Source organism: Capsella rubella, unplaced genomic scaffold (genome assembly GCF_000375325.1).
Source record: "Capsella rubella cultivar Monte Gargano unplaced genomic scaffold, Caprub1_0 scaffold_4, whole genome shotgun sequence".
NCBI lineage: Eukaryota > Viridiplantae > Streptophyta > Magnoliopsida > Brassicales > Brassicaceae > Capsella > Capsella rubella.
Genome location: NW_006238920.1, coordinates 4,479,080 through 4,506,043, shown reverse-complemented (window position 1 = coordinate 4,506,043; position 26,964 = coordinate 4,479,080). Strand labels below are relative to the sequence as shown.

At 37.4% G+C, this 26,964-nt stretch overlaps 2 protein-coding genes across 2 annotated transcripts; both read right to left on the bottom strand.

The window, feature by feature from the left end:
• Nucleotides 1-3,886: 3,886 nt before the first annotated feature.
• On the bottom strand, nucleotides 3,887-6,002 carry LOC111831047. The gene is made up of 4 exons (XM_023784557.1): nucleotides 5,619-6,002; nucleotides 5,220-5,340; nucleotides 4,016-5,091; nucleotides 3,887-3,922 (listed from the first exon to the last, which is right to left on the bottom strand). Exons 1-4 carry the CDS (start codon nucleotides 6,000-6,002, stop codon nucleotides 3,887-3,889), a joined length of 1,617 nt encoding a protein of 538 aa, XP_023640325.1.
• Nucleotides 6,003-21,350: 15,348 nt separating this feature from the next.
• On the bottom strand, nucleotides 21,351-26,726 carry LOC17889190 (WD repeat-containing protein 11). Its single transcript, XM_006296149.2, has 20 exons — nucleotides 25,780-26,726; nucleotides 25,325-25,694; nucleotides 25,153-25,240; nucleotides 24,893-25,074; nucleotides 24,663-24,799; nucleotides 24,529-24,595; nucleotides 24,286-24,448; nucleotides 24,101-24,215; nucleotides 23,951-24,026; nucleotides 23,697-23,879; nucleotides 23,440-23,600; nucleotides 23,250-23,355; nucleotides 22,980-23,163; nucleotides 22,612-22,874; nucleotides 22,415-22,536; nucleotides 22,192-22,336; nucleotides 22,018-22,110; nucleotides 21,873-21,946; nucleotides 21,739-21,792; nucleotides 21,351-21,656 (listed from the first exon to the last, which is right to left on the bottom strand). Exons 1-20 carry the CDS (start codon nucleotides 26,724-26,726, stop codon nucleotides 21,422-21,424), a joined length of 3,765 nt encoding a protein of 1,254 aa, XP_006296211.1. The 3' UTR covers nucleotides 21,351-21,421.
• Between the last annotated feature and the right edge of the window lie 238 nt (nucleotides 26,727-26,964).

Genomic DNA, 26,964 nt, shown 5'->3' with positions numbered 1-26,964 from the left:
CAGCCCTTGTACAAGATACACATTATCGAGTTTTGGCAATTGATCACTACATGTTTTACCTTTGCCCTGTATGATTCCTTTTCTTCCATCACCAAAGGTAACATTGCCACCTCTCAGTTTTTTTATATCTTCCAGGTTTACCTGTGATCCTGTCATATGTCGAGAACAGCCACTATCAAAATACCAAGGTAAGACTTCTTCTTATTCTTCTGTTATCATGGCCATGTTGCATCGAAATCCTAGGTCTGAGGTAGACACACGTTTGGGCTGATATAGATCAGATTTTTTAATCCAAATTTGACGTTTGAACCCATTCCAAAAGTACTTCCCATGATTCTTTAGTCTTCAAATTTTTTCCCAGTACTTGTAGCAGTATGCCTTATAGTGTCCTAACTTTCCACAAAAGAAGCATCCTGCATATTTGGTATTATTAATGTTGACTGCTTCAGTTTTCACCTGATCTACTCCAGCCGATACAAACTTGGTTGTGGATGTGCTCAAACTTTTTGCTCCAGTAAAGCCAAGTCCTTGATGTGTCTTCTCAGTTCTTCCATAGCTCAGAATTTTATCGAGCTGCTTAGTTCCTGCAAACATGTGTATCTTTCTGTACTGTTGGTCTAGTTCGGCCTGTAATTCAGATTTTGCCTTCTTTTCTGCAGTTAGTTGAGTTTCAAGATCATCAGCTTTAGCAGATAACAACAATTTCTCTTTTGTCATTAGTACACAATCTTTGGCAATCTTCTTTTCATCTTCCAACTCATTCTGCAGTTTTAGCACTAGAGCCTCTAGGCGCATTTTTTCTTTTAGCAAATTCTGATTTTCTTTTCCCATATGGACAAGAGTATCACGTACTTCTTTGTAGTTCTGAACTATATCAACTTCTTCTTCATTCTCTGAGTCAGTCACTTCTTCTCCATCCTCAAATTCTGTGATTCCAATCATAGCAACAAGATTTAGGATCTCTTCTTCGTCGCTATCTGATTCTTCTTCCATGCTTATCATAGATTTCTCTTTGCGATTCACACAATTGTCTTGAGTATGACCAACTCCCTTGCATAGAACACACTTAGCCTCCCGAAGCTTGATGGTTGGACATTCTCGAGCAAAATGTCCAATTCCCTTACACTCATGACACTGCATCTCAGACTTCTTATATTCTTTGGTTTCTTCAGAATATCTTCTGAAGTTTGTTCGTTTTTGTCCTGATCCTTGACCTTGTTCATATTTCTTCAGAGCACGATCAAACCTTCTAACCAGAAGTCCAACTGGATCTTCATCCTCTGTCTGAGTCAGGTCTTCCTTAGCAGCTAGAGCAATTCCTTTTGTTTTCTTTACCCCTCCTAGTTCCAATTCATGTGCTTGCAACATCCCAACAACTTCTGCAAAACTGAGATCCTCTGTCTTATGTGAAACTGTTAGAGCAGTTTTGTATGCCATGAATCTAGCAGGTAAACATCTTAGGAATTTTCTTCACCAACTTCTGATCTTTGTATTTCTTTCCAAGTGTTACTGCTTCTTGTGCTAGAGTGCTCAATTTTGAAGTAAAGTCTGAGATCGACTCATGTTCTTCCATCTTGAGATTTTCAAACCGTGAAGCTAACATGTCTTTTCTTGAATTTTGAACTTTAGAAGTTCCTTCATAGTGTGCTTGTAAGAGATCCCATGCTTCCTTCGCTGTCTCACATCCTTGTATTAATTCAAACTGCTTTCTTCCAACACTACAGTGTATTGCTGTGAGAGCTCTTGAATTATACTTGGATTTTTTCTGTTCTTCATCAGTCCAATCACTTTCTGGTTTTGGTATCCTATCTCCTTCGCTATTGATGATAGTCGGTTCGACCCACTTTTCCAGAACAACCTTCCACGCCAGACGGTCGATACCTCCAATAATCGATTTGATTCTGGATTTCCAAAAACCATAGTTACCGTCATCCAATATAACCTTGTTACTATTGACTAAATCTCCGTAACTCTCCATTGTGTCCTCAAGATCTCACATGTAGTATATTGAACAGGTGTTGCTCTGATACCAATTGTAAAAGCAAGAGTCTTACGGATTGAACTAGATCAGAATAGTAAAAACTGGGTTTCTCAAAACGCTATCTTTGATATATAGAAATTCTGTTTACAATGGGTTTTTCCCTAAACAAATTCCTAATCTCTCAAAGACCCTCTTTCTAAGATCACACACTTTGATCTTAAAATCACTTCAAAGAAACCCTATGCACTCGATAAGCTCTCAACTCTCTTTTCTCTCAAGTTAAAGCTTATTGCAAGAATCTCTTTCTCTTAATTGTGCCAAACTTTCTTCAAGCCTTGGCTCCCTATTTATAGAACTAGGACATCTCCATACAACAGGAAATTCCTATTCCACTTCTAAATAGGCTTTAGGATATTTTCCTTTTTCTTTATGAATTAGGAAATTATCCAACTCTTCTAATTTACTTTTATTCTTATAAAAGTAAAGTCTTCACGCTTCCAGATGCTTCTAGACACTTCTTCTTTGTCTTGTGCCCAAGCCAAACCGCCTTTCTTCTCTTTCCTTATTTGTTGTTTCTTCTATCGTTGAGTCTTCTGAACTAGTCACTGCATTAGTACACTCTGTTGTTCAGACTGCATCTTCATTATGTACCTAGCACAAATAGAAAATGACAAATCTCCTTGACCTACCACATCATCTTGCAATTTTCATTGTCACACTTCTTGCTAAATCTGGTTTCCAAAAGTTAGCACCTCTCATTGCATCTGGTTCAGAAGGATGTGCTCTTGCTTTTAATGAGTTGGTATTGAGGGAAGCGTCTCTTCAAATCATCGAAGAGCAGCCAAGAGTGATAAAAACAAATTCAATATTTCGTCCATTTTTTGTAAGGACCATAAAAGCCAGGAACCCTACATCAATGTACCTAGAGGGCGTTAGAGACGTTGCAAAATACGGGGACTACAGAGATGCCATTCCCATGTTTGCTTACAAGTGGAGTAACCTATTCCGAAAGGAGAAGCTCTCGATGGCAATGAGTTTCATGCTCACACTTTTGGTGTTATGTGTGCATGAGACGGATGAGGGGATTGCTTTAATGACGGAGTTCCGTAATTGTTTAGAAGAAGAAGACGAAGGAGATGTTGTCGCCCAACGAGTGTTCTATGATTTCATACGGTTGAGTTCTCAATCCACAGTTGAAGGGCGTTCTATGATTGCTAAATTTAGGAGAATGATTCCTACCATAGAGTATGATGTATGCGAGGAATGCACTGAGGTAAAATGTCCCGCTTGCTACACATTTTGGCGTTGTAAGAGGTTTAAGCAATTATTCGATATCCCATGACAAACGTCCTTCCATAATTAACGGTAAGTTCTCCATTGAAATCGTCCAACTTATTATGTCTATGGACGCCGTTTTAATTGTAGCTCTATCTATGTTGCCCAGTTTAGTTTGTCTTTCGAAATTATGATATTCTGCTTCCCATTCCAAAGCTTTTTAAGTAAATGCAACTATTTATATCTGAATATTGGTAATTCTTTATATGTCTTTTTCGACAAAATGACGAATCGCATTTGACGATGGACAACCTCTACTTAGGTAATGTATCATGGCCTATAGTAGGTACATACGATACGGATATCTTATAAATCCCAAATATCAACGTCTAATAAGTGGCTATTAAACTAGTCCACATCCGCCGAAAGTCCACATCCGCACAAAAAAACAACATTTCGTCAACCTAGTGACTATTAAAATAGTCCACAACCGGAAATAAAACATTACAACATATATGTTGTCCATATCCGCGCCAAAAAATCACATCTCATCAGCTCCACACTCAGATAGAATTTTTACATGTTGCCTTGTTGTGTCCTGTTCCACCACAGCGGCTACATTTGTGAGTTCTAGTCATCTTCTTCTTTTTTTTGGTTTCGTTTCCCCTAAAGTCACAAACTCATTATAGTCAAACAAAAAAACTGGGAAAAAGATAGAATGTTAAAGATAGAATGTGGACAAATTAATACGACACTTACATTTCCTTCTCCTTTTGATGGAATCCTCTTTTTCTTTGGTCTCCCTCCAGGACATTTTGTTTTGGGAGGTCCAATATCTTTTTCCCTTATATCTTCAGGTACGTTTACGTCCTCTTCGCGCGATATAGGCTGAATTAGTTGGTCATATTTTTTCTGCCAAACATCTACAAAGTAACACCAGCCCAGCAGTGAATAATGATCGAGCTTCCTCACGCCCACAGCAGCCAAAGCGTGGCAGCATGGAATCATCAACACATCAAACGCCCGACAGCTACATGTTTTGTTCTCCAAGTCGACTTCAAATATATATTCCTTACTATCATTCACTTGATAAACCCAGTCACTAGCAGACAAAACAGCACAACCAACTGCATCTTCGAGATTATCGAGTAATATAAGTTCCACCTCTGGCGTACATCTTGTTTTTGTTTTCCCCGAATGTTTACGACGCAAATAAAACCAACGCATCAACATTGCCCTTATAAACTCCCCCATAGCTACTATTGGATAATCTACTGCTTTCAACATTGCAGCATTCAAGGACTCCGAAATATTGCTGCTCATTAGATTGTATCTTCTTTTCGGACAGTGATAAAGCGTCCAATGTGGTAGACCAATATCTTCCAGATATTTAACACATTGCTGTTTACGACTTTGAACTTCCTTACACCAATAGTTGAAGTCACGTTCAGTAAACGCCCTCGCTGCATTTGAAACCATGCCTGCTAGCCGTTCGCATTGAAAATTAGATTTCACGTTTCTATGCAAATGTACAACACAAGCGCCATGGTGAGCCAATGGATAAACCTTGCTAAGCGCTGCGTTTATTGCCGCATGTCGGTCTGACAAAAACACAAGATCTTCCTCGTGTTTAACAAATTCCGAGAGTTTCTCAAGAAACCAAACCCAGCTATTAATATTCTCATTGTCCACGACCCCAAACGCTAGTGGATATACTTGCATATTTCCATCTTGTCCACTGGCGGCAACTAAACAGCCTTGGCATCTCCCCTTCATCTGTGTCCCATCTATCACAACTACTTTTCGTAGGTATGGGTACCCAGCTATAGATGCCCCTAAAGCGAAAAAAAAAACTTGAATAGATCCTCTCCTTTCTTGTTTTTCTCCGTGTGGACATCCGTAATTGTCCCCGGATTTGTTCTCTTCAAAAGATGTAAATAAGTTGACAAATACCGGTAACTACCTTCCTCACTTCCTCGTCGCTCACAAATAGCCGACTCCTTAGCATTCCATGCCTTAATGTAGGAAACAGTCACATTGAGCTCCGCTAAAACCATTTCGGGTAACTCACATGCTCGTGGTCCCTTTTTCCCATGAGAGTATTTAGACTTTATCAATGAGGCTATGACTGGGGCAGTTGCGTTTTTTCCGAACTAGGACCTGAATGAGACATCACAACTATGCTTCAGTTGGACCTTTTTTATTTCAACATTCTTCGAATCTTTGTGGTTCTTCACAACCTATAATGAAATATCCTCTCCATGGCATACAATGACAAAGCATTTCGTAGTTCCAACATGCTTTTAAACACTCTACCAACATATATTGCATCCTCTGCCCTCTTCAAGTCCATGTTAGCTACCTCGCTATTAGACCCTTGAACATTATCTCTACACGGTTCCGCGTCCACTAAAATAGCATCATTTTGCCCAAAAACCATTGCTTGATGAACGTCATTTACCATGATGTCAGCTCTCCCAAAGTTGCCTTCTCGTGGACTTTCATTCGCAATGTCCATAGGTCTACTTGATGGACCAACATTTCCTGATGGACCAGTCGATGTTTCTACAGATCTCATGACAATAAATGGATCCCAATCGTTAGGATATTCTTTGTTGATCAACTCACTTATACCATCATAATCGTAATCATCATTGTCATAATCACCCTCTTCAAACCCGGTATTTTCATGTCCATCTCCGCTATTTTCAGGCCCATCTATACCGTCACCAACGAACGCCTCCATTGTTCTTCTGTTCACGTCTATTACATCTTCGTTTAGGTCCATCGTAGCAATCTCGTCCATACAAGCGCTGTCCATTGCCTTTGTTTTTTCGCGACTGAATTCGTAAGATGGTCAGTGTGTTTCCTTTTGGAACCAGCATTATCCGAACGTTTCATCTTATGTGCAGCTTCCAGCTCTTCAACTTGGGCAATAAGAAAATCATCATCTACACTGCTCCGAACTTCTTTTCCGCTATTACCACTTCCGGCGGCCAAATCTCCCTTAACCGTCTCAAACGTACAAAATATGTTTAACTGGTTGTTCTCCCTCCGTTTCCTTTTAAACTGACCAAACGATACATCGCAACCGATGTAAATGGGCGGCATATGGCGTTGCGTGAACACCTCGGTCTCTCCAGCATACCAAAAACTTAGGCGTGGACGTTTTGTTTTGTTGTCCACCCCGTACACATTGACAACTGCAGCCAGAAACTCGTCGTAAGTCATGCCATCATGCCGACAAAAAAAAAAAAAAAGTCATGCCATCATAGAATCCTACACATCTGCCGAACTCTTTTGGATACCCAGAAAATTCCCACCTCCCAGATTCAACAGTTTTCCAAACTCCGCCTAACACCAAAATTGTGTCGTCCATCCCTTCCTGGTCCACAAATAACCTACGAAGTAAAAAATACAAATTCCATTAATTGCAACCAAACCGGATATACAGACGGCCAGTCATGCCTGCACTGCAATAAATTCAGGCTGTTGGTGTAAGAAATAATAAATTCAGGGAGATTTCTCCCGCATCAATGAATGCATGTTTACTTACCTTAACTATATTCAGGTCCACCGTCTTCAATATCTGTCCACGAATTGGTTTACGTTTAAAGCAAAACAAACAAAATCAGCAAGAACATCTTTATTTTTCAATTACTTCTCTTACGGATATCTGTCTCTTTCTCTCCAAAAAGTTCGTACAGCGTTTTATTTTGTTTTTATTAAGTTTCTAACCGCAGATGTTTACATACTTACATAGTGAAAAGGTTTGTCCACCATAAATGCACATGTACGATATTATCTAATCAGCCGAAGATTGTGTCAGTAACTTTCCATCATATTTTTATTTTTAGCGCTTTTGTCAGCTCGCCCAGGAATTGTTTTCAGGGATATTTTAGTCTATTCAACTACACAAAATGGTATTTGGTGCAATGTTTTCAAATCGTGGTAGTTTGGAAAACATAAAGTTGGAATCGTGGTACTATTGAAAAAATTCCCCAAAATCTTCTTCTTCTTCTTCTTCTTCTTCCTCTCTCTCTCTCTCTCTCTCTCTCTCTCTCTCTCTCTCTCTCTCTCTCTCTCTCTCTCTCTCTCTCTCTCTCTCTCTCTCTCTCTCCCCCTCTCTCTCCCTCTCCTTCTCTTTGTGCCATCTAAGAAAATTTAGACAAAAGCCGATGTCAATAACCATTTCAACAAAGATGTGATCTAAAGTAGGTGAAATCTTAAGATCCTATGAATTTTGATAAGAGGTTTCATAATTTGATTGGTATTTTAATGATTGATTGTTATCTTTTGAAATTTTTAATCTTAAATTTGATTCGATTAGAGAAAATTTTGAGTTTTTGGGTTCTATGATTAATCGATTTGGATTCTTGGGTTTTACTAAATTATATTCTTATTTGAGATTATATGTACTTAATTGTGATATTTTGGTACTAAGTGTTGAAATTTATAAGCTTTTGTGGACAAGATTATTTACAAATTTCAAGGTTTATATGGTTTGTTTAAGTTTTGTTTTGATTTTCGTGGATTGGGGTTGTTTCTTCTTGACAGTCGACGAGTTAAAGTCGTTTTCAATAGAGATCTACAGTTCCACCTTCAATGAATCCATCACAACCTTCATTAGAAAACTTTGTGTGAGTTATTTGTTGTTTAGGTATCCATGGATTTTTTTCTAGTTCATCAACTACTTGTGGTGAAGTATAACCGAACATATTATTATGGATACAACCTACCATTAACTACTTAATTAGATTGTAGACAATGTTTTATGGTCTTCGTAACTAAACGATCAATCAAATTATATAATCAGTAATTTAAAATTTGAAATCTTTATGGACTAATTATCGTGTAACACAACTAAGTCGAATGGCAATCACAAGATACTATGACATGTTATGGATTGTAGCATAAAAACACATAACATAACTTAGTCAGATAACAATTATAAGTACCTCAAGAGAAAAGATAACCACATAGTATATGTTATGTGGACAACCATACTTTTCGTTTCTAATTTAGTTTTGTATTATCAATTTTTTCTAATGGTTCTTTTGGCTTTTGTAGATCAGTATCCATTGCACATCATCCACATGATCAGATCCATAACAACCATTCAACCTTTGAAAATCTCGTTTAGTTCTCAAAGATGTGTCTGTGATTGATGCTTGTTCCAAGGTCCTTTCTGTTTGCAAAACAATTCTATCATTACAAATGATGAGTTCAGAACGTGGGGAAGATTTGTGCTTCAGAATTGGTGCAAACAAGGAGGAGCTTGGAAACAAAGAGAAATTGAGATGGTGAAATAGAATTGAAGCAAAAGGCGACAAATCTAAAGATTTGTTTAGGTAAGCTCCAGCTTCTCTGCCCCAATCTTGTAAGAGTAGATGGATATTGAACTAGAGGGAACATGTTTGACTAGAGAGTATGTTAATGATGATGATGAAGGAGAAACTAATGGGAGTTTGATCATGTTAGTTGGGATTGAGATCTTACGAGTTTTATTTTGCAAAAAGAGAAAAAAAAACAATCGATCAAAGATAGAGAAAGGGGAAAAGATAAGAAGAAGAAGAAGAAAGGGACGACAATTGTTTTTTGTGGTTTTTAGTTTGTTTCGAAAGAAGTTAATGAGGGCAAAATAGTCACAAAATATTGAATAGTAGCCCAAGCCTACAAAAAAGGGTGAATTACTTATTGACACACTTTGAAGGGTAGCCTTTACAAAAAACACACTTTCCATTTCATGGTGTACTATGGCCACTGTTTGGGCCAAAAAAAGACATAATTGGCCTAATAAAGTAAACATCATCTCTCCTCCGTTTCTTTTCTCTCGTCATCATTTTCACAGGTTTCATTTAGTTGATAACTAACTTCGTTGGCATATCTAGTTATGATTAATTAAATATTTAAATTAGCCAAGCATATAATAAAACTTCGTGGTAAATAGCTGTTTCGTTTTCTCCAACATATCGACTATATGTCTTCACGGAGACGGATGCACTGTTTTGGAAGCTTTTGAGAAATTTGTTGACGAATGACGACGACGGAGGTATAATACGTTTATGTTAAACTTGTATATATTAATTTCTCAATCACTTTGGATAACAGATCTAGGTAAGTGCTTCTGAGTTTTTTATTTTTTGTTTTTCGTTTTTACAGATTTAAATCGGTAGTAACGATGCATTTTGTGATCATGTGGATGAGGTTTTTGGATACCTATGACCTATTCTGTCCAAAAATGCTTCCAATCATTCTTAATACTCTCATCTTCAACGTTGGATAGACGATTATTGTCCATATGTTCACATGTACAAAGACACACTCATTTACACTCATTTTCATTGGAATGTTCTCATGTACATATGCACTCATTTATACTAAAACATGTAAAAAGTAACCACATGTTGTTAAAATGTCCAAACACAAGTATGTATATCCAGAAACGATATTACAATTGACCATCCAGTTATCAGCGAATAAATGGTCAACTACAAATGGATAATATACATAATATAATTCATCCGATGCTCTTTGTGATCATGTGGATGAGGTTTTTGGGATACCGATGACCTATTCTGTCCAAAAATGCTTCCAATCATTCTTAATACTCTCATCTTCAAAGTTGGATAGACGATTATTGTCGATAGGTTCACATGTACAGAGACACACTCATTTACACTCATTTTTATTGGAATGTTCTCATGTACATATGCACTCATTTATACTACAACATTTAAAAAGTAACCACGTGTTGTTAAAATGTCCAAACACAAGTATGTATATCTAGAAATGATATTACAATTGACCATCCAATTCTCAGCGAATAAATGGTCAACTACAAATGGATATTATATATAATACAATTCATGCAAAAATATAGTAAAATGCATCTTCAAATATAGGAAAAATAGAAATATTGAGTATTGTACAAAAATAAATATAAAATATTGTTATAATAACAAGATAAACTGATTATAAAAAGTAAGATAAAAATGAGAAAGAGAAAGAGGAAGAAAGTAAAAGAATCGGGAGAAGGAGGAAGAAAGTAAAAGAATCGGGAGAAGGAGGAAGAAAAAAAAGAGGAAGAGAACGTAAGTGTTTAGTTGTGTGGCATTTTAGTTGGGATGGCAAATGAGTTAATATATTGAAACAGTGAGGGTGGGAGAGTAAACAAACTTACCCAAAGTCCCTCATGACTTTATAAGTGTGTCATAGTGCAATTACACTTTTGAAAGTGTGTCTAGACGCAAAATGATGGAAAAGTACACTAGTAGCATAAAGTGTGTCAATGTGAAATAACTTTTACACAAAATAGGTCTACACGTAAATCACTCTTATAAAAATCATTTTTCATGTCAAAACAGACATATCCACTCGACAATGTCCACATATACTTAACTAGTTAAATTCTCTTGAGAACATGTAGAGATTAGAGTTACTTGATAACTTCAGATATGTTACAGTTATACCATATGGTTATAGTCTCGTGGACATCAACTTTCATGAATTGGTTTACAAATCATAACACACATGAATTGGTTCATTAGTTATTGAAAAAAAAAATTAAAATTTCAGTCAAAAACAGACATATCCACTTTGATGGATTTACTTGCTGTAAGCGAGGAATTGAATCAAGGACATATGAGAACATCTTTGATGCAATTACTTGCAGTAAGCAACCAAGATAGTGCGTGCTCTTCGTTTGGATTCAGCTTGGGAAGTGGTGAGGAAGACATTGACCTCACTACATCGACTCCGATTTCAAGCACATCAAGAAGCCGTAAAACACCAACTTGTTTTCAAACGCATTCATAATAATGCATCCATAATACCGCATCCACATATGGATACTACGTTCCTCCTTTATTCATACCACTCTAACGATATGTTTTGGTTAAATACATTGTTACCACATTTCTAAGACATTACATAAGCTGGGTATTAAAACATTTTGCAAATAAAAATCATATGATTAGAATAATCCATTAATCCATGAATACATAACCATTATACATATATTTGTGTTCTAAAGTACAATTTCTTTGTGAATTATCTACAACATTTACATTACATCAATATAGCTAGACATTCATAGTCCTTTAAACACAACAATCATGTTACTTTACATGTAAAAAAGAGGATGGGATCTTTTCGGTGTTGACTGTGAACCAACAAAGCACATAAGTATAATATGTATCCATATGTGTGTGTCCTTGTGGAAATATTGAAGTATACATGACAGTATGATCAACGACGTGGTTGGATCTCTCTTCACTTTTCTCAATGTCCATACCGGCTTCCATGATAGGTTGTACATTGACGATGATAAATGCACTAATATTAGTGTATCCATATTTGAAAGTCCATGCGGACTCGTTTAAAACAAGATGTGAAGGACATAACAACTTACCTTGTTGGACTTGTCTTCATCGTCAATTACCTTGTTGGACCTCTCCTCACCTTCATCGATGGCCATACCCGCTTCCACATTAGGTTGGACATTAATAGTGTTAAATACAACGATATGAGACAAAATAACAGTAACATAAACCAATTACATGTGAAGACATGGAATTTTTAAATTGTTATGTCAACATAACGAAGAACATGCTAAATATTTGTGATACCAAAGTTAGAAAGATCCATTATGATGGAGAAAATTGGATTTTGTGGAAAAAATGGAAGTTTTGAAGGAAGAATTCTTACATCCACCAAATTTTGCAGGAAGAAATATCGATTTATCCAAAAAGAAAAATTTAGAAACATGGTGTATCCGTATTTCTGTGTCCATTTGGAAGCCGGTGAAGAACAAATTGACGTTTGAAAAAACTAGTTATATGATGGGTACCTTTCATCGTTCTCTGGATTGTTGCAAGTTGTAGACAAGATTGATTCGCTTAAGCTCGATACAATATGATCAAGCCAAAACTAACATGAGAGCATGTGAGCAGAGGGAAATCCTACTCTAAGCCTACGCCGCAATGTACACGTCGTCCGGGTGGGATATAACGCGAGTTGGAGAGAGAACGATTACATGGGTTGAAATTCTTATCCAAAGTGAACGAGGGTTATTAAGAGTGGCAGTGGTGTGTTTTCAAGAGGATTAATCGAGAAATTTTGACTGGATATTCAATGTCTAGGTAACAAGAGCGGCAGAGGAAAGACAAATACGGAGGAGGTAGAATTTTTACAATTTTCTAATATAATTGTATTGGTTAAAAAAAGAAAATATATATTTATGTTATTAAAATAAAACCAAATTGTAAAGAAAGTTCGGCTAACATGATAAGGATAATAGGGAGAATAATATTAGTTGAAGGGGTAAGAATGAAAAATTACAGAGAGAAACGGTGCCTTGGACACAAAATGTGTCTTTTGTAATACGAAACACAAAAACGGTGTTATTGTGCTATATTTTCTATAAATTATATGAAAATGGATCTTAAAATGTAAAGAAAAAAGTATTATCTTATATTATGCAAAAAAAAAAAAAAAAAGAGATAAGACAAGCAAATATCAAGAGGAAGAGAAATGAATAAAAAGAAAAAGAAAAGAAAAAATAGATAAAAGAAGAAGAAAGAGATAACAAAAGAAGTAAATCGTCTATTTTTGTATCTACAGCACAAAAGGAACCCACAAACAGTGTCATATCTTGAAAGGGTGTTATTCTGAAGACAACATACATAAACGGTGTCTACATGTAACTCTCCCTATTAGAAATCAGAGAAAGTTACATAGAGACACCGTTTATGTGTTTTTCATTTCAGTTTAACACCCTTTGGGTTTGTGGCACCGTTTTTTGCTCTCTTTTGTACTGTAGATACCAATTTCTGACAAAAACACCCTCACTTAAGTTTTTGAAAGCCTAACAGAAACAATTATAAAACTTTAACTTTCAACCATAGGATAGTAACTAAATATTTGAGAATCTTGTGGCTAGAAATGATCCTGAGATTAAGATGAGAAATGAACAACTAGAGTCACTTCCTTTTTTTTCTCTCTCTCTCCATCTCGCTTTTTCTCTTTCACCCTCTCCTTTTTTCTCTCATTCTCTCTCGCTCTCAAACCAAAGCTGAGAGGTATGTGTTGTTTCTCTAGATCTGGAGTTGTTTATCTATCATCTTCTTCTTTCATTTTCTCCATTTTTATCTGAAGCAAAAATATCTCCTCTGTCCACCAAAAAAAAAAATATATCTTCTCTGTTTCTTAGTCCGGTCGGCTTCACATGCGACGGTCATGATTCCTGCATCATAAAAATCAAAAATTTAGAGTTCAATTTCAATCATTTTTCAGAGAGTCGATACAAATTAAACCTTGTGTAAAATCAATTCTTCCATACGTTGTTTTGTTCTCTTTGGGGGGGAAAGAAGATCTTTATCGAAACAAGAGTAAGAGCTTCTTTTATTTTATGGGGTTTTTACTTAAACTACATTGATTTTCCTGATTCTTAAACAAGATTTCAACTTTTTGTTGTGGATTTGATACGGTGAATGTGAAACGATGTGGTGGATGCGAAACGATTTTTACGATGTGGTGGATGCGATATGGTGGATACGATGTGGTTTATGTTGTAGTTGTGATGTGATTTGGTGGCTGCGATGCGGTGGCAACAGTTCGATGGTTACGATGTGGTGGATGCGATGTAGTTGATGTGAAAACTAATGATAAAGATCATGGATGGCCATCCGTTAGAATGTTTGTGTTGTAGTTTTTTTAATGTAAGGCTTTCATGTGTTCATATTCATGTGAATGGTTAATGTTTTTTTTCCTTAAAATAATATTTGTTCAAGTATATGTGGATCATAGTGAACTAAAGATTGTTCAAGTATCTATGGATATGTTAATTTTGACCATGTGTTCGGGGAAAGATTGTTTGGTATACCTATTACCATGTCCATTTTCACGTTTTTACAATTTGGTTCATGACACCATTGGTTCAAATGGTAATGTTTTCAGTCATATAAAAGCAAAGGTTTCTGGGTTTATAAGAACAGTGAGCATACAATTGAGGAAGATTCAGTGTACATTCAACAAGGGACGATTAAAAGCATCCTCAATCTTTGTTTGTGGATTCTTCTAGCTTCACTAATCGGTTTCAACATTTAGTGGCCAAAAACTTGAGGAAGAAGATGACGTGGCCAAACATGTAGTGGGAATGTATTTCGTTGCCAACGTTTCATGTTCTTAGGAGTTAACTATGTTTTGTGTATTTAAAGCATCTAATCCATTGTAGAATCGATATGAAGAAAATATTGTCTTAAAAGTTCTTGTGTTGTTCTTAAGCTCATTCACCAAGCTAGTGTTTTCTACATGGATATCTTACATCTCATTCACCAATCGTTGTCCACATGGATGTCGTACTTTGGATGTGTTTTTGTCTTTTGAATTTTGTTGTCTTGAACATTCAAGTTTTATGTTCTCATGAGAAGTAGCTAAAGACTTGGCGTTGTGGACTTCAGTTATACGGTACCATAATCGACATTTGTTTCTGTATAAAAATCACCATAAACCAAACAAATTTGTTTGTAAAATGGTTTATTCAAATAGGCATTGTCTATGTATGAGTTTTTTTTTTTACAATTGGCTCTCAAGAATATAGAGTATTTCATTCTCCATATCCATAAAATCAAGTCCATAAACTGGTTTATACAAAGAGGCACGTTAAGGCATCCACATTACCACATCCATAATTCTTCATCCATACAAAGAGGAACTTATGTATAAAACTAATGTCCCACATACCCATCAATCATCAAATTTCCAACTAACCAAATCAACCATATACCCACCATCAAACACCCTCTCCGCATCTTGGACTCGTCCACAAACCAAGTACATATGGATCAACGAGTTCCTAACAAACAAATCCACGAAAAAGATGTCCACATAGCTATAATCCACACATCGTTATCCACAAAGTTAATGTTTCATGATTATCATTCATATGAGGTCATCTAATGAATAACAGAGGAAGACAATGATGTATTGTGATCAAACCACATAAATTAAAGAAACAAGTAGAACCGAGAGTTGATTGATCGACACTAACTGGAACTGGGAGTTGGTTGGAAGTCGGAGGAGGGACAAATATAGGTTAAAAAAAGTGAATAATGCGGTGGTTACTTGACATCGGTTATGGAAAACAGTGAAATTGGGGACGACACGTGATTCGGGACTTGCCAAGAAAGAGTGATACGAAGATTGGGAGTAGTTTCAAAAAGGTGAGCAGTTGCCAGCGATACGATACCGACGGTTGCGAGTAAGCACCACATGACTGACGACGGGAGCGATTGTGACCGGATGGATGAGATTGTGCATCCAAGGGGAGAATACGGTAACAACATATGGAATTCTAATGAAATACCGACATAGAAGCGTCGAGATGAGTTCTGAAAAATATGCGTCAAAGGAGAAAGAAAACGGCGAGATTAGTTTTTTTACTCTCAGAAATATTAAAAATATATATATATATATATATATATTTAAACAGCTAATAAAAGGGTGGATGAAAACAGAAATATAGTTTAGTTAGAGGGATTAGAAGTATTCGGTTAGTGAGGTCGAGGGGTAGAAAAGAGAAAAAACAAGAGGAAAAGGTGTCTGTAGTGGAAAAGGTGTTAACATGTAATATGAAACTGGAAAACGGTGTTAAAATGCAAAATTTATATATATATATATATATATATAATAATAATATTATACAATATCCAATTACGGTTGCACATATAGTCGCTGATAAATGGATAGTTGCTTATGGTCACTTAAAATTGTACAAATCATCATCACAATATCAACATAAGTAACAATGTTATACCAAAATCACATCACATTCACGTGATCACATTACACATTACAATGGCTTTCATTAGTACATACAACCTACACACATAACCAATCTACATATATTCATACATATAATCATCCACACATAACCAGTCCACGTTTATTTATTACATATAACTATCCAAACATAACCAACTGTTTTGTTATACAATATCCACACATAACCAATCTACGTTTATTCATACAACCATCCACATATAATCAATACACTCATTAAAAGAAATTCAGAACTCTTAAGAAACCAAAAAAAAACCAACACTCATTAGTCATTATTGGTGTCAAATACAAAAAGAATACGAAAGAAAAAATACATGAAGCAGTGGCAGCGATTTGTAGATTCTTAAAACTCAAGTGAGAGATGAAGAAGCAGACCTTTATGGTCCCCAATCCTTTTCGAATCGGAAGTTTTCACTGTATTTTTCTCTACCGTTAACAATAGGTAATTCAGTAACCTCCCCAGATCCAACAACGTGCTGAAAATGCCAACCTTCCATAGCACGAGCTGCAGCATCTCTTCGAGCTCTACTTGACGCTGAACCTTGATGGCTACTTTCCTACATAATATATCAGTGAGAGAAAGGGAAGGTATATAAGTTTTAAATTTCTGTTTTTTTGGAGCTTAAAATTAGTAATTATGTGGGTTGTGTACGTAATGTTACTAATGCTTCATATTTTACACAAACGTTACAGCTTATTTCAATCAAATTGCAGAGAGAAGTGTATAAAAGAGCTGCAGAGGTTTCAGTTCATTTAATTCAATAGCATTGTTACCTATCCTTAATTTGACCTCCTCTCAAAGTGTTCACCTACCCAAAAGCATAAAAATTTAACAAATTCATAGCAATTCTAACCTCGTTTTCAAGACCTAAAGACGGAAGAAAAGATGGACCATGAAGTTTAAGCTCACCATTTTGCCTTCAAGTATGAGCCATACTCCAAAAGTGCCTGCAATTGGAAAATAAGAAAACAAATAATGAATATGGATAAAAGTGCATGCAACTGTTAAGAATCCGAAGATATTCTTTGTTCCACAGAGTTTGGAACAGTTATCCCTAAATTTTCATCATCCAAATTAAGTCAAAACATTCCATAGTCAGATTTATTTATTCTTATTTTGTTGATCTCTACGGTCAGATATGTTGGAAGTCACTTAGATCCATCAAAAAAACGAAACGATATTAAAGTTAGCTAGATAATCATAAAAACGAAAGAAAAATTTAAACCCATGATTAAAAAGACTTACTTTTCGACGGAACAACATCATTCGGATTCGCTGCAGCTACAGAATCATCAATTGAATCCGATGGCTTCGGCTCAAAGAATGGTGACGTGGAAGCTGAGCTGACGCAGTAGAATGAAGACTCTACACTAGCTAGAGAGTTTGCTTTCTCTATTAAGTCTGGGGTTGTTGCTATTATCTTTCATGTGTTTTATGTTGATTGTTATGGCCAAGCGATGTGCTTGAAGAGAGTTCTATGCTGAGCTCTGTGTAATCGTGAAGCTTAGATCTATGTTGATCTAAGGAGAACGATTCTTATCTTGTATTTGTAGTTAGAGGTATCGAAACTCTAACAATGGTGCGGTGAAACTGGTTCAGATCTAACGCCATGGTGAGTTTAGGAGATTGGAAGAGAAAGCTTGATTCGATGGAGACGACACGAACGAAGGTGACATCCATGGGCGATACCTTGCAAGCGATGGGTTATGACATGGAGAGATTGAAATCGCGTTCGTTTCCTGGTGGCACAACACAGATGAAGAGTCGTTGTTCATCACAACTACAACATGTACCATACTCAACTTTGGAACCTTGCCGTAGTGATAATGAAACTGGGAATCATGTTATGATGAATGAATTCGAAGATGAGATGCCTATGTTTGATGGATCACAGACTTGTGAGTGGTTTTATAAGGTAGAAAGATTTTTTCGTGTTGGTCGTTACGCGGAGATGGATAAATTGGACTTGGTAGGGTTGAGTTTGGAAGGAGAAGCATGGAAATGGTTTTGCTGGGAGATGCACAAGAGGGAATTTAAGGATTGGGTTGGATTGAAGTACATATTTTTGACTCGATTTGCTCATGTTCAGAATTTTTCTCCATCAGAAGTGATTGGGAAGGATGACTCGATTTCTGATAATAACAGTGTTCCTGCAACAGAAATGGTCTCACAGCTAGAATCACCAATTGTGGAAGTCACTACTGAGAAATCAGGTGCTAGTGCTTTAGTGTTGCAGCCTTCTTGTTTTTCCAATTTGGTTTTGTCTGAGCCAAGTTATCCAATGCCAACTAGGCTACTTAATGAGTTTCAGGTGGACGAGATAGTCACACTATCTCAGGCTTTGACTGGTATATCGCAACATTTTTGTGATGAGAGGTTTCAAGTGTATCACAAGTGGCAAATTAAACCACTCCGATTATGGAGGATGAATATGAACTTGAATAAGCATCCAAGCTTGATCTGTTTTCAGTTTGTGCATCAGACAAAACCAGCAACTTCTCCAATTTCCAGAACTCACAAAGACAACATGATTTTTCATATTGGTGATTCATGGTCTGATTGTAATGATGATGTTTTGATTGCTTAGAGAGTGCCATGGTTTCAAGCTGTAAATGAAAAACCAATGACTGCAATTATAGTACAGTCACTTCCAGGACTTCCCAATGAGTTAAAAATTGATACGAGAGCATTTCAGTTTCTTCATTCCAAGCTTGAGGACAAGCTAGCACTCATTGGGGGAAGTAATGGAGCGGCTGCCACAAGTTTGGAGAATGAGATGTTGATGTTTCACCACAGTAATCCTGTGTTTCCTTGGCTACGACCAGGACTGGAATTTCAGAAAGTTACTAAAACGAGAATTGGGAAGCTGTTGTCTCAATGGGGTCTGATGATTGAACACAATTCGGTTTATCTATCTCTCCTAGATCTTGAGAACAAGCTGAGAATTGAAAACATAGTTGTTGAGGGAACCTCTCAGAATGGGAATATATTAGCCTTGGATCATCTCTTGATGACAGCAAAAGTTACCTCAGTGATTAACACCAGAAGGAATATGCTACAAGTTCATCTAAAACAAATGCAGAAGCAAAGAAAGGGTGAAAAGACTTGGATGTTCAAGTACAAACTAGAGAAACAACAAAAGAAGTGGCTAAGGAAGCAACTTCGCATTACACATGGAATCTCAATGTTAATTACAAGTGGAGAAGCTGAAAATTATCGGTGGAGAGATTCCAAGAAACTGAGTGCATATGCCTTAAGTATAGATACATTGAGAGACTTGCCACATGAGTTCTGATTTCTTTGTAAAAGCTTGAGGACAAGCTTGTCTAAATGGAGGGATTATTGATACGATTGGAGGAAGAAGAATGGTAACGTGGAAGCTGAGCTGGCGCAGTAGAATGAAGACTCTACACTAGCCAGAGAGTTTGCTTTCTCTATTAAGTCTGGGGGGTTGTTGCTATTATCTTTCATGTGTTTTATGTTGATTGTTATGGCCAAGCGATGTGCTTGAAGAGAGTTCTATGCTGAGCTCTGTGTAATCGTGAAGCTTAGATCTATGTTGATCTAAGGAGAACGATTCTTATCTTGTATTTGTAGTTAGAGGTGTCGAAACTCTAACACTCTTCCTCCAAGGTTTTATTTGGCTTCCACAGCATCAAAGCCAGGTCACCGATTTTAATAGATCTTCCTGGGCAGATTCCACCGATGTATTCTGAGCCTTGATCGCCGATCTCGTAACCCTCGATATTCTTCTCGCGGTGCCTCCCCTCTTCATAACCTTCGGTGGCATCGCTTCCCAATGTTCTCTTTAGAAACATAACAGATTAATCCAATTCGTAGAAAAAGAACAAATGTAAGCCACACAACTGTCGGGATTGAACAACTTTAGCTCAACGGATCAACAATTGTATTGAAATCGAGATAGAGATGAAAACCCCAATTAACGGAGAGATGATATCTTGAGTTTGTTGGGATAAAAAAAATACATAGTCTAATTAATGGATTTTACTGTAGATCGAACTCTGGTTGTCGCTACACCATTGCAAAACCGGGTTACGCGCGGATCTAGTACAATTGGATCAACTAATTTAATAATTTGTTCAAAATTTCCCTATAATACCCTCCCCAATTCATAAAACTATTTTTCCTTGCAACTAATTAAGGGTAATTGAAGGAATTAGAAAAGTTTATAAATAATGATTATATTTGTACTTCTCTTTTAATAGTAGTAAGATGGGATATTTGTTAGTTATACCCTTTTTCAAAACTCAAAAAAATAAAAGTGCCACTTTCCCCATTATATTTTATGCATTGTCATATTAAGTGTAAATAATAGGAGATCAATTGACGAAATTACCCTTAGCAGCAAAAGATTAAAATTATGACATGGAATGAGACTCTTTTTATTTTTTGTCTACACTCGTGGACAAGTTTTTTTGTCCATCCATATAACATATGTATTATTGTAGACAACTTCGTTTATTAAAAAAATAGACTTAGTTTACTATATACGTACGATGAACAACAGGTTAGAAAACAAAATATGGACATATTACAGACATCAGATCTGGTCCACCGAATCTAGTTTACAAGATCTGATCCATCGGATCTGGTCCACCGGATCTAGTCCACTGGATCTAGTCTATCGGAATTGGTCCGTCGGAGATACAACACACAATCTCTAGGAAGCATCTGCAAAGCTGATTGATACCTTTTTATAGGAGAAAACACTGGTGAAAAAGATCTCATGAACTGGTTTACTAGAAGTGGTCCACCGGATCTTTGTCTACTGGATCTGGTCCATCAAATTGACCCATCAAAGATAAAGCACACAACTTCTAGGTAACATCTGCAGAACTGATTAATATTTTTTTGCTAGAGCAATCATGGGTAGAATCTGAAATTTCTTGGTTTGTTATTGAAGAAAGAAAGAGAAAAAGGAAAGAGAAAAAGGAAAGAAGAAGAAGAGAGAGAGAGGAGAGAGAAAGAATGAGAAAAAGAGAGATGAGAAAAAGATGAGAGATCGATGAATTGTGAGAGTTTTAGTAGTAAAGGACAAAATGGTTATTCTGCATATGTATTGTGGCAACCGGGAGAAGGAAAAGAAGAAAATGGCATTGCATAAAATTTTGGCTACTGTTCATGGCAAAACTAATAATTTTCTCTAGTAAGATTATAGGGGGATAACATAAACATGGAAACCCAAAAAAAAAAAAAAGAGTAATGGCTCTAACAAGAGGTAAGCTTTAGTTCGTTTTTTTTTGAAACATAAACAAGTGTTAAATTAGCTGACTAGTTTAAGGTATAATATAAACAAGTTGTCAGTGAAAAATAGGAGGCGTGTCCATGCATAGGTGCACCAGTTTTCTCTGATACAACGAGTAGCTTTCATTAACTGCAATCACATCTTCATTCTCTGAATCAATACTCCAACTCTCTCCCATAGTTTCTTGGCAGGCCATAATGAAGAGAGCTGCTATCTCTGGCCGTTCAGCCTTGCGAAATGCTACTAAACCTTCCTCAAATGCTCCTACAGCTACATATAGTATCACACCCCTGAAATTCCAAAATTCATATTAAGATTACTTGTATCTTCAAAGGGAATGCTTAGTTGGGATGTATGTATATATATATATACCTCCAGAGGTTGTGTTCAATGTTCACAACGTGACCTGCCCACCTTTGCAACACCCTGAGTTTCAATTAGCATTTGTTATTTTGATTTAGTTACTTGTTATAACTATGGATGTAGATAAAGATTAGCTGACACACCTTGCATAGTCAGATCCATTTAAATGCGTCGCTGCTAATGTTGCAGAATCCGTCCAGCAACCAGCATCTTGTAACTGCGGTGTCACACGCATTAAACTAATCTTGGATCTAAACCGCGCTAAGAAGTTATAAAACAAAACCTAACCTGCGAGCAGGCTTCTTGATATCTTCCTACTGAACAAAGAAGATGAGTTCCAGAAAGTGACCTGTCTGACCTTACCATGTTAGCTGCAACTACCTTCATATGAAAACAATGTCAAGAAAAAGCCTCGGTTTAGGTGATTCACAAGCAGAGATGATATTTGGCATCTTGCTATACCTTCACCGCTAGTTCAACGAGGGATTTTGACACGGTGGAAGATAAAGCAACAGCACGCAGGGCATTAGGATAGAAATAAGAGCTATCTGGAGAAGTGGACAGTAACAAACTTACTGCACCTTCCAAGTTCCCAACTGATACAAGTCTGTTCATCAAAGGCACCAAGTAAGTTAGCCTCAAATCTTCGAGTATACTCTTTGTCTATAATGGGACGGGGACTAACTCGTGTACTCGGTTCTGAATGGCCTCTTCTCCTTCCAGTTTCTCATGCCATGGTATTCTCTCATTAGCGCATACCCATAACTCTTTTTGTTCAAAGGCCATTAGTCTGAGTTGACTTTCACTCTGTTCACCAACCAAAGAAAATTCACAAGGGTAAAGCACAGTTTTCAATTCTAGTTATTCCACAGTATGACTAACCAAGGAACAATTCTTCTCAAATCCTGAAGCTGATGGTCCCTTTGATGTAGTTTTACTTAGCATAGATGTCTCATCAGAATGCTTCTCCGGAGACTTGTTTGCTGTTTTGTTGATTACATGGTTCATGGCAGAAGGCAGTTGCAGCCAGAAAAGTGCTTCAGAAGTTTCTCCGAAAATTGCAGCCGCGAAAGCGAATCTTGCAGCACAACCCTTATTAACTAGACTGGAATATAATTTCGCTTTCTCATCATCGAGTAGGCAGCCTTTAGCCATCAGCATTTCAAATATTTTAACAAGACAAATGAGAAAACATCATTATTCATGAAAAGACATACAAAATGTCACAAATAGAGAAGAAATAACGCAACCTTCTGTGCGATATGGTTCTAATACTTTAAGAAACATTTCCAGCACTGCAGGGTCACCAATCGGTGGGAAATCAATCATGAAACTTCGAAGATCTTTAGAAGATGAAGTTCTTCCAGGAAGAGAATGTGGTCGTTTGTCGATACATGTACTAGAAGTGTTGAACCAAGATGGCTTTACACCCAGCTGCAAGATCATCCGCAGTGCCTACAAATAAACTGTAAGCTAAAGTACTTCTTATCAGCACAAAACCAAACATGAGTTAACCTTACCAGTGCATGTGGTGTGGGGAGTAACATAGGAGTGCATAAAGGCACAGGACGAAATCTGTCCTTGGGAGGTTTAATGGATGATATTTGGTTTGTCATTTTTTCATCTCTGTATGCATCCAATAAAGAAACATCAAGAACGTTCAGAGTCTATTGTAAAGGTTACACTCTGTGAAGCAGATATATCACTTACACATGAACCTCCACAAGGCGGAAGCTACCATCAGTTCCAGCAACGCACAACACAAGCGAGTCGAATTTGCTAGTTCGCAGGGGCAGCCAATCAAGCTCAAGTATAAGGGTGCCAGGAATTTGAGGCCGCATAAGAGAGATAGCCAAAGGATCTGGAGAATCCTGCAATAAATGTACAAAGGCCATGGCTTTAGTATGCAGTGACAAACTTGTTTATAAGCAACACAAGTAAAGCTACGAGTAAAAGTGTTAACTTACGAGATCATAGATGGAGAATGTGTTGTCAAAGAATAGAACTGTAATTCGTCCTCTGCTAATATCCCCAGCAAAGACAGGTGAAAATTTGATCTTCTTTATTCCTTCTCTGCATGTGTTAAATGAAGAGGAGTTACCGGATACTACATCCCACCACCGTATGTTCCCTAACTTGTCACCTGTGACCTGTTAAAGTGATTTTTAAAGATACTGCTTAAAAACAGTCTGAGATAGCATCAAGAGGTTAGAATACATACAACATGAGGTAAGCGATATGCCATAGCAGTAATCAACCCATCAGAAGAAATGAAAGAAGACGCCGGCCATTTTGGTCTTACAAAAGAAACAAAATTAACAAGTTAGTGGATGAAAATAATACTGTGGGGATGTTTTCCCGGAAATATAACCTGAAATCTCGAATTCTACGACCGTAAACTTCAAAAACGCCAAGTGCGCCATTTACTAGTGAAAATGCAAAACTTTCAGAAGCATCATCTTGAAGTCCATCAGCACCTACAACTTCTGTTAGAAAATAAATCTTTCATCATAAGTTTCAAGGGAAGATGACGAATTGTTACTGAAATTCGCTTACTAGAATCTGATGCTTTTGGTGGTGTTCCAATGTCATCTGGTGTGGCATTTGTTTCCTGGTTAGAAGACATTGAAGGCTGTCTCGAAAGACTCTTTTGCTCTAATCTTGCAATAGTTGGGAGAGTCCATTCCAGAACTGTGAAAGGGAGAGCTAGTGATCTAAGCTACAAGAAATACAAGTCGTAGCAATGTGTAAGTACAAACCCATTTCATCAGAATTTTCTTGACTAGTTCTATAACTTACCAGCACAGGGCTTTTAGTCATTGCCCAGACTTCTACGGGAGCATCACGGAACAAAATAAGAAGATACCTAAACAAAAGCTGTTAAAGACTCTTTTATCTTGTTATGAAACCTATGAAAAAGTAAAGAGACCAACCTCCCAGAAGATGAAGCTCTCAGAGCTCTTATAGGAGCTCGCTCTGGCTTTTGCATAACCCGAAAGCCTCTACTGACGCCACTCCTAAGACATGTGAGGACGAGCTTATTAATAAATCCACCTGTTCGTTTACTCACCTGACAACGTCAAAGCAACATTGTTGTGTTCATATAGTGGAAAACTGAACCAAAAGGTTATTAAAGATCTGATGGAATGAAGTTTTTAGTTACCCGACTACAAGAAAATGAAACGAGTCTCGAGTTTCCTAGCCAATTTAAACCCCTTATACTGCTACTGTGTGCAGAGAAACTTGTTGTGACAGCGTTTGCAGAAACATCAACAACATCAATTGTGCCAGCTTCAGTTCCCAAAGCTACAAGAGGAACTACTACAGCAGGAAAATTCCCTCCACCTTCATACAATACATTCTTATCCATGAACTTGATATTTTCATATTTTATTAAAACATTGAAAGAATGATGCAACTCACGAGCCAATGTTGCAGTCATGGAAGGCGTTGGTACCGCAAGCACAGTCACTGTGGACGAGAGAAGCTGAAGTTGTCCTACTAATGTGATCTGTATAAATGAATTTTCTGTAAAACACAAGAAATCAAGAAGGGGAAGTCTAAAGCAAACAAGTTTTCAACTCCATCATTAGACCTCGAAAGATATATTTGATTGAAGATGTTGACTGCTATTAGTTGGACTCTCTAGCAGCTTGTCACTAGTCTGAGTGTTAAAATCTTCATCCCCATCTCCATTAAAAGTCATGATCCAACTCCATATCTTACCGTCGTCAGATATAGATATGAAATGTGTTTTAAAACGAAGAAAAGCATCGTTGTTAAAATCAAAAGAAATCTCGGTCTCCGAACTATCCAAAAGACCATTTGAATGGATAGTTCTCATGTTCTGGAGGGTTGAATCCAATTGAGAGATTAGAAGAGTTAAAAGAGAGGGTGATGGTACAGAATTACCAATCGTTGGCATCAACTCTTCAATTCCACACAAGACATGGACCTGTTCCCCTCTGCAAAAGCAATAAGAAAAAACAAAATACATTGAGAAAAGATCACAGAGAGAAACAAAGATGAGAAGAAAACTTCTTGGCTCACTCTTTCCGTCGCCAAATGCTGAGCCTACCATCAAGGTGAAGGCAGTATAGAGCCTCCTGGCTTGGGTCTGGCAAAACGTTTACAAACTTGGCATAGCCACGAGGTAATGCAACTACGTAGAGGGATGCTTCATACTTTAAATCAAACACTACAAGCTCTCTGGGAAATATAGCGAAGAGGATGTGTTTCCAATGCGGTGAAAAAGAGAAATTTGCTGAATAGAGAGGAAAAACAGCTGATGCAGGAGACGTTGAGTGACTGTTGTTAGCAATGACTTCCCGTTCTAGCTTCTGTAGATCGCTGCAATCCGTTTGGATTTGAAACTCTTTCAAAGGGACGTCGTTCTCAGTTATCCCAAGAACTTTCACAGAAAGAAGAAACCCTTTCAGGCCAAGGACACAAAAATGGCGGGAATCAAACGGATCACAACGAATGCAGGATAAAAACTCAGGCGATGCGTCGTATTTCCAGAATAACTGTCCGGAATCCGTGTAAAGCGAGAGAGAAGACGGACCAAAGATTGCAGCGAGGACGTAGAATTCTGGCCGAGCCAATACCCAGCAGAGGTCCTGTATGCCACCACAAACAAGGGTTTTCCCTCTAGCATTGTCACAACTTTGTTCAATCCATAGGCGGACAGAACGCAGGCGGAAGTCGACAAGAGCAATGCGGCCTAGGTGATCACCTACAGCGATGAGGAGATCAGAGTAGAAGAGATCACGCTTGACCGGAATAGGAGCCCAACGAACAGAGGTAATCGTTGAATATGCACAGGAGATAGGGGAAGGGAGCGAGACAGTAGAAATAAGCTGAAGGGATCGTGAGTCAACGAGAGAAACAGAAGAACCTGAGGCAAATGCTAGGAGGCCAGAGGGGCTCAGGTCAGCTGCGTATAGGTTGCTTCGGGTCGGTGGTCCTGGAAGAATACTGTCGGAAGAAGACCACATTTTTTGAATTTTGTCGCTCTTGAGCGTTGTATAGAATTTGTATTTTTGTGTTTGGAGGGAGAGAGAATAAGAGGGTAACGAGGATACGCTTCTCTTTAGGCTGAAGACTCTCCATAACTGAAACCCCAAACCATTAGGATCTTTTTTTTCTCTACATTACTTGCTTCACTTTCATTCACACCTATTTTTATCCTCTACGTTACCTCCACAAAACCAGTCTTATATCACACAGAAACTG